The 13,613-nt window shown below is 40.1% G+C and overlaps 1 protein-coding gene across 2 annotated transcripts in view; it reads left to right on the top strand.

Moving 5' to 3' along the window:
• The window catches only part of LOC134634454 (zinc finger protein 271-like), a 20,368-nt gene extending 17,786 nt beyond the window's left edge, over nt 1-2,582 (top strand). For both annotated transcript variants that reach the window (XM_063483662.1, XM_063483663.1), the window contains one exon: nt 1,175-2,582. In XM_063483662.1, the coding sequence (XP_063339732.1) occupies nt 1,175-1,867 (693 nt within the window). In that variant the 3' untranslated portion in view covers nt 1,868-2,582. The remainder of the gene's footprint in view (nt 1-1,174) is intronic.
• The last annotated feature ends 11,031 nt before the right edge of the window (nt 2,583-13,613 follow it).

Here is a 13,613-nt window from a genome sequence, read left to right as displayed (position 1 = left end):
GAAAATTGATATGATGTTGTTACTTAACCCTTTAAAGCCAGTTGGAGCGGGCACGCTCCATTTTGCGTAACTATTTTTAAATCCCGGTAGCACTACAACCTCTTAAGCTAGCGCAATAATTTTTTAGGCATATGAAACTGGAGGAGTTGTACTTACATCTTATGCCATCAGCTTGTCCTAGGTCAGAGTTTCCTTCCATATATATCTTTGCAAAAACTTCTTAAAAAGCACTTGCAGGAACAAAAACATAATATTCCAGAAACATGCTTTGCCGATCCGTTTAGCTGTTTGTAACACTTCCTACGTCCATCAGCGTCCATCAACTATGAAAACACTTAAAATAAATTTCCTGTGGTGGGAAAGTAGTTTGTGCAACTTTTTTGTATTTACAGTTTTGAGGGATAAACCTCTTAAATTTCTCTAACTAGAAATATATTGTAAAAAACAAAAAAGATTTTCTATTTTTTTTGTAGTTTATTGCCCTTTTTTGCAATTTATGTAATTATAATAATATTAGTGCATAGTAATTTGGGCTATAATGGTTGTATATCAACTTGAAATGCTCCCAAAAATGGCACTACAACATGTAAAAATATAATATAAGCTCTCACGGACTAGGTTCTATGGTAGGTCTTAAAGGGTTAATGTTAAGGCAGTTTCCTGATATATCATGGTATTATTATTTCTGCATAAATGGTCTTTTGTATACAGCGGCTCATTCTTCTGTCAGGAGTTCATGGAAGAAAATAAAACACGAAAATAAGTACAAAACCAAACCATTCAGTAATCTTCTCTTATGGTTAACAAAGTTGTATCATTACGTAATGGTATTGTAGAATTGTAGCTGTAGTATCATTGCTTATTTATAACTTTAGTGCTTGTAGACAATAGTATTCCTGCTGTGTAACATTAGTAGTTTACCACTGTGTTGGTACCCTGCAAATATGACCAAAGTAGTTCTTTAATGTAACTCAGATATTACTGTAACATTAAATAAGTATTACTGTAGTATCACGGTGGTAGTATTGTAGTTATTGCAGCCCAGTAAACTGAGTGTGTTAACTGAAACAGTAAAATGTAATTGGACGTCTGCAGAGATGCTCTTTATTTCAGGCGACGTTCAGGATAAAAATGTTGAAGGACTGACTTACACTGTCTTTGTGTCTTTGTTTAGAAGCAGAGCGACACAGATGGATCCAGTTCTCAACCCTATCATCACTGTGGTGGTGGGAAAGACTTTCGTTGTGACCTCTGTGGAAAAACTTTCAGTCGAAAAGACACCCTAAAATTACATCAACGTAGACACACTGGAGACAAACTGAAATACTGCAAAGAATGTGGGAGAAGCTTCCCCACATCAAGTGACTTAAAACAACATGAACTCATTCACAGTGGGGTTAAAAAGCACCTCTGTGATCAGTGTGGGTCATCCTTTATCAGTGCCGGTATCCTTAAAACACACAAACGAGTCCACACAGGAGAGAAACCATACAAGTGCAGACACTGTGACAAAAGCTTCTCACATTCAAGTAGTCGTAACAAGCATGAATGTACACACATGGATAGAAACTACAGCTGTGACCAGTGTGACAAGAGCTTCAGGAATCTCAGTTCATACTCCGAACACAAACGATCCCACGTTACTAATAAACTGTTTCACTGTTACCAATGTGCCAAAACATTCACCTCATTGTCTGCTCTGTGCAAACATCAGCGTGATCACTCAGGGCTGAAATCACTCCCATCACTGGATCACAGTGAATCTGAAGAGACAGAAAGATCCTCTGGTTTCAGTGTCAGACTCAAAAAGCTTGAGATCAGGCTCCACAGAGTTCAGACAGAATCATTTAAACTTGTGTTGAACTGAACTGGTTGCTGGGCTGAACTTCTACATAATACAGATTTACATGGGATCTTATTTTCTGTCGTTTTACTGATTCAGTTTTCTCCTTTTTTCTCTGTCCTGGTTTTGCTCGTCTGTAAATAATTGAAACTCAGTCAAATAGTTCATTGTTCTCCAGCAAAATGTTTTAGAAACTCATGTTTAACCTTTAAAACTCTGACATGTTTTAGCACACAAGGCTTCATCGGGGAGTTCACTCATGATTGGACCATGAGAATAAAGGTTTTTAGTTCTTTCAAAGAGAGTCTTGGAGCTGTTTTTCATTTCTATATGATTCTTCTTGCATCTAAACAAAGATGATTATGATGATGATGAGTCATTTATGAAAAAAGAAGTAAAAAACAATATTGTTGTATGAGGATTTTTATGGCAGATTTTGTGCATCAACGTTTTTGTACATGAAAATGTTAAAAGGATGCAAAGGAGGAGGAGGGCACAAGAACTCAGCACGTGATACTGACTGGAAGCAACACAGCTGCTGTTGACAAAGCAGCAGAGTCAGATATGAATGTGTATTGAATTCATCGTGTAAATATACCAGATTTATCCACATACGCTAGTTTTCATCATTTTTTTACTTTCAGTAAGTTTACTTTTAGTTTATTTTTAGTTTCTTAAGACGCAGGAGAATCTGATTCATCATGATTGAGCATTTCATTAAAGTAATGTTTAAAAGACATTTCTCGTTTGTTCTTTCAGCTGCAGCCTCGCTGGTGTTTAACTGTCTGACAGTAAAGAAGATAAAAGATACGTGCAAACACAAACACATGAAAAGTATTTGCAGAAAAGCTTAAAGCTCTTGTTTGTCTTTTTTTTTTTCGTTCCAGTCATCGCCAACATGGCGAAGATGTGAAGCTGCCTTTCTGCTACAGTATCTCCTTACATACATTTGCTCATATCTTGGGACTTCTTATAGAGTGTCTTTCTTTGAACATGTCTCACTGTGTTTTATTCATGATGTTGCATTTGAGCCTTGCATGACTCTATTTTAATTCATATTAAAATGGATGGATGGCTAGACGGACCCCCTGAATTAATCATCTGAAATCTTTTTATTCCTTTATTCCACTGCTTTCAGGCATTTCTGTGCATCCAAATTTATATAGAGATATCAAAGCACTCATATCTTTACAGTTTGTTAATATCTTCATAGTCTCCAATAATGTTACACCCCAGTGCTTTCATTTGAACCCCAAGTGTCATTGTCTTTGAAAAAGCACAGAGTATAATGCATCTATTTTGCAAAAATAAATAATACAATAAATGTTAAAAGACTTTAAAAGGGTACCCTGTTTTTCCCTTCGTCGTATCGTACAAATATAGATAATATAATTATCCGAGGAACAATTGTCAATAAGCAGAGAAGTTATTAAAATATTAATGCAAGACATGGAAACAGCTGGTGTTGTTCCTAAATTAGGAACAATATTTTAAAATTACTTCACAATTCTTCTTGCACTTCAGATTGTTACAAACTATCAGAATATAAAGAAAGTCAGAAAATGGAAAACCTCAGCTTATAAAACTGCTATTTTTTAACCACAAACCACTGGATCAATTTCAAGGGTTTTGCACTTGATTTTTATTTAACCATAAAACACTGCAGAGATGCAAAGAAATAATCATTATAACAGTGTGCAAATACTATGTGTCCAAGCTATAGACGTCTCTGAAGCGACACTTTAAGAAACTCCTGCATAGCTGCGGGGTGCACAGTCCACATTTCACAGTGACAGCACAAAGACCCACACAGCTGGATTTGGATATTTAACATTCTTTCAGTAAAAATTAAACCCTGCATGAGTTCATGAATATCTGACATTAATCAGATGAAAGCCTCTGCTGTAGCACCCTGTCATCCATTCATCCAAGAGATGTAACCAAGACACTGCCTCTATTAGATAATTATTAGATAATAATTTTTGAAAAATAATCTTTAACATCTGAGTAATTTCAGATTTTTAATGTCAGATTTTACACAGTCAGGTGTATCAGAGTTTAACTCAGAAACTCAAACTTTAACTCAAAATTTCTTATAAATAAATTTCAAACGAGCCATCCTGATAAAGGGAATGTGTGCAGTTTTGGTGCTCCGTAAGTTCTGTGCTGAACAGCGTGGCTGACTCTTTGTATCTACTATTGCCTCCACAGTCTGAGTCCACACAGGTAATGAGCCATTATAACCAATTATGGAGTCCCCTGCCAGCTCGCGCTTTTTTGAGGTTATGTCAAAAGGTTTCTTGGAAATAAACACTGACTATTTGTTTAGGCAGTCTGTGTCAGTGGGCTCAGTCAGTGGTCACGTTGTCTTATTACAATGAACACATGCAGTGTAGTTTATTTTGAGTTAATCCAGCCTTCTACCTGCAAGAAATCTTTAGTGCAGTATGTAATCTGCTTCTGAAAATAGCTCCCAGCAAGAAGAATTTCTTCTTTCAGCTCTAATCCGTGAAAAAAAGAAAAAAAAACTTGGTTGGTCTGTTCATTGTCACCGCTCTGATGTCAGGTGTACATGATTGGAGGATTTGGGGTTGGGTTCTCTGCTCATTCATCACTGCAGATTTTAGTTAGATTTGCTTGTCCGTGGGAACTGTGGGAACCTTAAATTACATTTTGGATGTAAACAAAAAGAAGAGCGTGAAGGGGTGTGAAGAAAAACTGATTTTAAACTTTGTTTTTTTTAACTGGACTCTGGTGCCATCCTGTGGCTGCTATGAAACAAAAGTGAAGTAATGAAAATAAAAAATGTTCTCAGTTTTCCTTGTTTGCCAAACTTCTCACAGTGTGAGATAATAAAAGGAGGATGTTGAAGGCAGCACCGCTCCACCTGCACTATACACACTATACAATTTTTTCGTAACAGATGAGTTTTGGGTTTTTTTGTTTTTTGGGTTTTTTTTTTTATTCCCACCTATGCTTCTATTTTCTATATTAAAAAAACAACAGGAGTTATGCAGGTTTACTGTGATCAAAACTTCAGACTCACAGTGAAACATCATGCTGTGTAACACTATACACCAGTGTAAAGTTCAGGAAAGTTTCTTCATGGTTCAGAGGCTGTTCGGCAGAGGATGATTTAAAGATGTGTGTGAAATGGGCTGTTATGATTGGTCAGAAAGTGTGATGACGGTTGCCTTTTTATAAAGAGTAGCCTTTCCTTTTTGCCAGCGGTCGTGGCCGCTAAAGAGACTTAAAACTGCAAAGACGGCACAGCGCTGTCACGCTGATGGCCCGGGAGATACCGTTGGTGAGTCGGAAACTATTGCTTGGATGGCGAAACTCCCAGTAGCCAGGAGAATGCCAGGAGGGGTTTGTTCATATGAAATAGGAAAAAAAAATACAAAGCATTAAACCATGTTAAACACACAACAGCCTTTATAAATGCAGTTTGGACCACTTTGCAGTTATTTATTTGTAAAAAATGTTTGGAATCATGTATGATTTTCGTTCCACTTCTCACGTGTACACCACTTTGTGTTGGTCTTTCACGTTGAATTCCAATAAAATTGATTCATGTTTGTGGCTGTAATGTGACAAAATGTGGGAAAGTTCAAGGGGGCCGAATACTTTTGCAAACCACTGTAAAATAGAAAAATATTATAAAGCATTAAAAAATGTTAAAAACACAACAGCCTTTATAAAGTAGTTTGGACCCGGAAGCAAGTTTCATCAGGTCATCACTTAAAGACTGGATATCCCACCTGCTGTGGAGTTTTAATGCAGTACAGTTGTTATTATTAAACTCCTGTCACATTCTGACCGTTAAAATGAATAACATTCATATAAGAAATAAAATTGTCTCAAATAAACTGTATATGGTGTTAAATAGGCCTAAACTACTGTACTTTAATGTCGGCAATAAGGGCGGTACTTCAAGAGCCATATATTTTATGAGCTGGTACTCATTGTGATATATAGAGGACAGCAGGAGCAGAACAGACACACAGCAACAACCAACAACAACCCTGCAAGTGGACCTATTTTGGGGGGACTTGTGTATCATGTAAAGCACTGTGCAATGCTCTATGTGACAAATATTAAAAAATAAATTTCATTAGTATAGATGAAATATTTTGTTCTCTACGAATGCCCAGCAGCCCTGAAACCCTCTGAACTCTAATGTTCACAACCCAATAAATCGATAGACTTTGAGGAGCATGAATTAGACTGGATAAGAATTTTTATGGAACTTCTTTTATCCTGGACCTGGAAGAACCCTTGACCCCACGCAAGCTCATGCCATCCCCCTGTACCCAGCTCCACTTGTTTGTGAAACAAAGCTGTGTCCCATTGGTTCTCCTGTTTGGTCTACCTTAGTAATTTGGACACCCTCAACAAAACGAACAGTAAGTATGGAAAATTCAAGTCCATGTCAAGTTCTTGTCAACGGTAAGAGAAAAAGTGTCTCATCAGTTTGATACCTGCTACGTGAAGGTGTTACAGAAGATTTGCATCAATAAGATTTCTTTTTCTGGTCTATTATGGTTACTTGTGAGTTTAGACTATTCAGACATCTATGAGGGCTGTGATAAGAGAAGGAGAAGGTTTTAGAGATGTTAAAAGTTTGCCTATACTTTCACATTATAAAACATTCTAAACCAGTGGTTCTTAACCTGGGTTCGATCGAACCCTAGGGGTTCGGTGAGTCGGTCTCAGGGGTTCGGCAGAGCCTCCACCGCGGAGTTCGCAGAGTTCCAGACACACCTGAATTATCGTGTAAATTTGTGATGACACGCCCCCTTCTGGCCATCACTGGCTGCAGATGATCATGCTACACTGCTTGGCCAATCAGTGCTGCGGGGAATGTAGCGCGCGCAGTAGTCAACATGTGAATGTCATGGTAGTACTTCGTGTGATTTTTTTAACATTTTAATCTATACTAACTATCTCGGGCAAAAGAAGAAAGTGGTCGGATGAATATGTACAATATTGGATTTACATGTATTACAGAACGTGATGGGAGTGAGCGTCCTATCTGCATGATTTGCAACGCCAAGTTGAGCAACTCTAGTCTCGCACCGGCAAAACTAAAGGAACACTTCTTGAAGCTGCATGGAGACGTAGAATACAAGAACACAACATTTGCTGAATTCAAGGTGAAGAGAGCCAGATTCGATGAAAGGCCCACTCTGCCTGCTCTTGGATTTGTACCTGTTAACAAACCGATCCTCACAGCATCGTACGAAGTTGCTTACCTAATCGCAAAGCAGGGCAAGCCACTGTGAGAGATACACATATTGACGGGGTCGGGTTATGTTAAAAAGTATAAATTGTTATACTTTGTTCATTGGTTCAAAGGTACCCCACACATTTTTTGCTTGTTTGTTCTGGTGTATTTTTCATTTGAACTGTTATTCTGCCAGAGTACTCATATTTACAAGACGGCATTGAACGCCCCATTGGTGTGTGAGAAAAACTCTTTTGTACGTATGTTCCTTGAAGGGGATTGGAGTCCTTCTTTTTCCACCACAGCCAAGGGCTAGGAGTTGAAGAGGAGCTGCTGTATGTTTTTGTCATTAATCTGATTTTGAAATAAAGTATATGCAGTGAGAAAGCAACTCCCAGAGTCATCCCTGCCTTAAAGCTGCAACAACACACACCATTGGTGAAACACTCGTGAAACCAGCTGCGTTAAAGATGGCAAATCTGATACTCGGAACAGTGGCCGAAGGTAAATTATCCCAAATTCCTCTTTCAAATGACACCATCAGCGACAGAATAGAAGACATGAGTAAAGACATCTTGGCTCAAGTAGTCGCCGATCTGATTTCAAGCCCGGCAAAATTCAGCCTTCAACTCGATGAGAGCACAGACGTTGCTAATCTAAGCCATCTTATTGTTTTGTGCGCTATGTGAAAGATGACATGATTAAAGAAGATTTTTTATTTTATAAGCCTCTTACAACAACAACTAAGGCAGCCGATGTGAAGAAGCATGGTTTCTGCAGTTTGTACAGACGGAGCTCCAGTCATGCTGGGAAGAAACTCTGGTTTTGGTGCGCTAGTAAAACCGATGCACCACACATCATTGTGACTCATTGTATTTTGCACAGGCATGCATTGGCAACAAAAACCTTGCCTCCAAAAATGGCAGAAGTGTTAAAAACTGTGGTGGAATGTGTGAACTATTTGCGAAATAGTGCTCTGAGGCACCGCATCTTCAGTGAGCTGTGTAAAGAAATGGGCTCTGAATTCGAGGTACTTCTGTACCATTCTAATGTTCAGTGGTTATCCCAGGGACAGGTGCTGAATCGTGTTTTTGCCATGCGTGTGGAATTAGCCCTGTTTTTGCAAGAGCACCAACACTGTCATGCAGATTGCTTCAAAAATCCTGAGTTCATTCTCATTTTAGCGTACATGGCTCATATATTCGCAGCTCTCAATCATCTCAATCAGCAGATGCAGGGTGGTGGAGTCAATATCATAGAAGCGGAAGAACACCTGAAGGCTTTTCAAAAAAAGCTAACATTATGGAAATGACAAACAGAGAACAACAACTTCGCAAACTTCCTCCTTCTGGACAACTGTGTAAGTAAGTTCGAAGATGTGTCTGGAATCGGAGATATTTCTGTATTGTTAAATTCTCCCAATTCTTTTGATCTTTGGGCTGAAGGAAGGACAATACTCGGTGTATAAATGCTCAATCAACAATTACTTTATTATATACAATTTAACACTTTATGAGCATAAACCATCATGATGGGGAGACATGCATGCAGAGGGTCGCAGCAAATCTCAAACTGGTGGAGGGTTACTCAAGCTCTTATAGCCTCTAGTGGCCCCCACCTTGTCGTAAGAGCCTAAACATTCACATTCTTTCTAACTCCCAGCGAGCCTGACTTATGGCCTTGGCTCCCTATTTTGTCTGCCTTCAACAACGGAGGGAGTGAAGCTCCCGTGGAATGTTCTCTCTGTCTCCTTGACTATCAGAAAAAGCAAGGTCCTGACTCTCTGAAAACAGTATTTCTTATAACTCAGCAGTATAATGCATCATAAACAATATCATTCATTCACACTGAATCAGCAGTCTAATATAATACAAATCAGTTGAATAACTGTAATAGTTATCAACTTCTTCTAATTCAGGAGAATAATGCAAACTAAAACTACATAATAATTTCACAATCATTAATCATGGGTATAACATGGCATAAGATATTATCACAATCTCACAGTATCCACAGAACTGAAGCAAACAATTGCAACGCACTTAGATGAGCTTGCAAAGTCTCTCGACAGATATTTCCCTACAAGAGAGTCATATCCAGAATGGGTGAGACATCTGCTGTTCACGTTTGCTGTTGAGACAGCAGATGTCAATGATGAATAACTTGACGAAATCATTGAAATTCAGCAGAGCCAGGTTCAACAGCAACTCTTCTAAACAACAATGCTCTCAATGTTTTGGTGTCGACAAATGGACAAGTATCCAATTATTGCTAAGACAGATATGGATTTTTTTAATACCGTTTGTTACAACATAGCTTCGCGAGCAATCCTTTTTGACAATGCTGGACATAAAAACAAAGAAAAGGAACAGACTTTTCTGTGAAAATGACATGAGAGTGACACTTGCCAAGGTGAAGCCATGCATATATGAACTGGTCTCTCAAAGGCAACAGCAGAAGTCACACTGATTTGCAGGTATGTAATTTGTTGTAAGTACATGCATTGTGTTGGTTTTGTTCTTTGAACAAGGTGATGTTCATGCACGGCTCATTTTGTGCACCAGTAAAAAAAAAACATATCTATGTCTTGAATTAAAAAAAAAAAAAAAAAATTTCACTAAAGAGGGGTTCGGTGAATGCGCATATGAAACAGGTGGGGTTCGGTACCTCCAACAAGGTTAAGAACCACTGATCTAAACAAAGTTACTCCTGCTACAGAACCTGCTGCCTTCTGGTGGTGTCTAATAATCTTAGGCCCCCTCCTCGATTCAGAGATGGTCTTTCCCTTTTCACGTAAATGGCCTCCTTGACTCCGCCCTCAAACCAGCGTTCCTCCCTGTCCAGGATGTGTACATCCTCATCATTGAAAGAGTGTCCACTGGCCTGTAGGTGTGAATAGACTGCAGAGTCCTGGCCTGACGAAGTAGCTCTTCTGTGTTGTGCCATCCTCTTCGTCAGAGGTTGTTTGGTTTCCCCGATGTATAAATCCTGGCAATCCTCCCGGCACTTAACAGCGTACACTATGTTACTCTGTTTGTGTCGGGGGACCCGATCCTTAGGGTGGACCACTTTTTGGTGCAGCGTGTTTTGGGGTTTAAAAGCCACAGAGACCCGGTGTTTAGAAAAAATGCGTCTCAACTGCTCCGATACTCCTGACACATATGGGATCACTACAGGTTTTCGCTTGGGCAGCGGTTGTCCTTCTCTCCTGGATCGGCCGGAGCTTTCTTTAGGTGCCTTTCCAGCTTTGACAAAAGTCCAGCTGGGATAACCACATTTACTCAGGGCCTTCTTGATGTGCTGTTCTTCTGCCTCCCTGGTCGCTGTGTCTGTGGGGATGGTGTTCGCTCTGTGTTATAGCGTCCTGATGACACCCAGTTTGTGCTCCAGTGGATGATGAGAGTCAAATCTTAGATACTGATCCGTATGTGTAGGTTTACGGTACACGTCAGCTTTCAGATGTCCCCCATTACTGATGGAAATCTCACAGTCTAAGAAGGCTAACCTGCCACTTTTCATATCCTCCCTGGTGAATTTGATGTGTTGGTCCACCGAGTTAATGTGATCCGTGAAGTGTAGTACATCCTCAGATTTGATTTTCATCCAGGTGTCATCCACATATCTGAACCAATGGCTTGGTGGTGTTCCAGGGTAGGATAGCAAAGCTCTCTTTTCCTCTTCTTCCATGTACAAATTGGCCACGATGGGTGAAACTGGGGAGCCCATGGCACACCCATGTTTCTGCCTGTAGAACTGACCCTTGTATGTGAAGTAGGTAGAATGAAGACACAGTTCCAAAGGCAAACACACTTGGTCGATGCTGAGAGTGGTCCTGTTGCTGAGGTTGGTGTCATCCTGTAATCTCTTACGGACTACCTCCAACGCTTCCGTGACTGGGATGCAAGTGAAGAGAGATGTAACGTCGTACGAGACCATGGTTTCATCTGCCTCCATAATGACATCTCTCACCTTCTCAACAAAATCCAGGTTGTTCTGGATGTGGTGTTCCGAGTTGCCCACCAGCGGGTTGAGGATCGAAGCCAGAAACTTGGAGATGTTATAGGTGACAGAGTTGATCATGCAGACAATCGGTCTTAAAGGTGCCCCCTGTTTATGTATTTTCGGTAAACCATACAGACTTGGTGTAGACACCGCTGGGTACAGCCTGTAGTATGAGGTCTGGTCGATATCAATATCAATAATAAAAAAAATGGGGAACTGACTGACTTAACACCATTGTGTGAAGTTAACCCCCACCTGACAAAGGTGTGGATGTATCTCTGTGTGTGTCTCTTGTTGCAGGAACAGAAGGAGACCACAGGAGGAAACTTGGGTCACATGACTATGTGAACTCTCCAAATTTAACCTTTTTAGTTTTAATTTTTCTGTGTCTGTGAATTTACCATGGGTGTGTTATTCACTACCTTGTGTTGCTCACAGAGATCACTGTGAGAAAGAGTGTATACACCTGTGCAGCGCTAACATTTACATTTCTTTTTTACAGCAGATGGTTAATCATGTGATTTGATCATGTGATTTACAGCAGGACACAACTTAATGTTTTTCTACCAGAGGATTACTGAGATTTTGTGTGAAGAAAACTGTGGTTACAGGCTATTGTTAGGATGCCTGGGTCGTTGACCCAGGGTTTTGAGTTTATTATGTTATTTATCATTTCTGGGTTTCTTTGAGTTCTGTCTTATGGTTTATGTCTCTGTGTTCTCCAGTTGCTGTCTCCCTGTGTCCAGTCAGTCTGTGTTATGTTTCCTGTTTTATTTTGACGGTCCATGTCTGATGTTAATGTGTTCAGTTTACGCTTCCTTGTCTCGTCAGTTCTGATTTGCCCCAGCTGTGTTTCCCTCCTGTTGCGCATTCCCTGATTGCTCCCTCTATGTATTTAAGCCCTGTGTTTCAGTTTGTCATTGTCGTGATCTACCCTTATCTTGCTGTGTGTTCCGTCTAAGTAAGTTTATTTTGTATTCCTTGTTTTGTCACCCTTTTGAGTTCAGCATTAAAGCTGTTTTGAGTTCAAGTTTTGCCTCTGAGTGTCTGCACCTTGGGTCCTCCCTACTACCACCTCTACCTGCACACAGCCATTACATAACAGCTATATGTTGGTGATGAAAGTATACTGTGTTGTTGAGAAAATGTTGGAGAAAATGTGGATGTTTCAGGGGAGAAGTGAATACAGTGTGAGATATACTGTTTGAAACCAGTGTTGCTTCTTTTACTTAACTTTATGACCTTTCACAGCACCTCTGGAATCTGGATGGCCAACGCCTGACCACCAGGATGATCCGTGTGTTTGGCTAATGTTTGGTTTTTCTTTAAGAGTGTTTGTAAAGGACTCAACACAGACAGACAAGTGACAATCGAACAGATGTGCAGTGGTTACAGAATAGTTACATGGGGTTCATTATCTGACCACTATTAGGCTCATGGTGAGTGACAAACTTAGGGAAAGTCACTGATTACAATGTGGAATGACGTTGAGATGTTCAATGATTTGGAGCAAATTATGGAAAAAGTAAGAGTTGGATGAATTTAGAATAAACCTGCAATGATCCTTGTCTCTGTGATGCTGAATACTTTATTACACTTATGAGATGCAGTTGGTTGCAAATGTGAAGTTGTTTTAACTTGAAGACTTTGTCTTACAGGCTGTAGCTGGGAGTTAAACAAGCTAAACATTTAATTGCTGACTAATGTTTTCACACAGGGTTAAAGGTTGGAGTATGACTGTGTTTCCAAGTGGGAAACCCTGGAGATTGTTTTAGAGAGAATGTGCAACATTCTTGTACATGTCTCATTGGGGAGTTGACACATGGCGAAAGCCATGTGGCAGGAGGAGTGTCATTTTTTAATTTGCAGATGTCGTGAGGTGCCATGACGAGAAGGAGTGACTGAGGGGATCGTCCACAAGATGGAAGCTGAGGCTTCAGGAGGAGAGAGGCTTCAGGAGGATCAGAGATCACCTTCAGCACAGCAGACATCGCGCAGAGAGCTGTGCTACTGGGCTTCCAGGAGATCATCGAGAGGAGTCTTTGCACAGCAAACAACCATAAGGAGTGGAAGCGTTTCAACGTTGACGTTGAAGAAGACAACTAAGGTGTACGACGTGCTCTGCCTTAAATCGTCCGCAGCGTTGGAACATGAGAACCTGAGGGATGAAGGGAGCGTGCCAAGCTCCAAAAGTGACAGCGCAGAGGAGGTCCAGCGATGGACTTGTGGTTCTGTGAACAGCACAAATGCCAGGTGACTGTGAAATAACTAACAGCACTTTTTCCACAAGTGAAGCCAGTAACTTACTATCCTAAAAGATTAGCTCTAGTTTCTTGTGCTTTACCTCCATGCGTGAGATCAGTATGTGCAGCAGCTTAAGCTGTGCAACGTTTCAGGAAATAGTTTATTTCACCTTTTGACACTGTTAGTTCCACACGAGGTAGATGTCTACTACTGCAGACTAAAATTACATTTCTGTCAGCTGCAAGACACTTGTCTTTAATGTTACTGTTACTCTTACAACCACACATAACCATAAAG

Source organism: Pelmatolapia mariae, linkage group LG9 (assembly GCF_036321145.2).
Source record: "Pelmatolapia mariae isolate MD_Pm_ZW linkage group LG9, Pm_UMD_F_2, whole genome shotgun sequence".
Classification (NCBI taxonomy): Eukaryota; Metazoa; Chordata; class Actinopteri; order Cichliformes; family Cichlidae; genus Pelmatolapia; species Pelmatolapia mariae.
The sequence above is the reverse complement of the archived record's forward strand: the minus strand, read 5'-3'. Positions and strand labels throughout refer to the sequence as shown.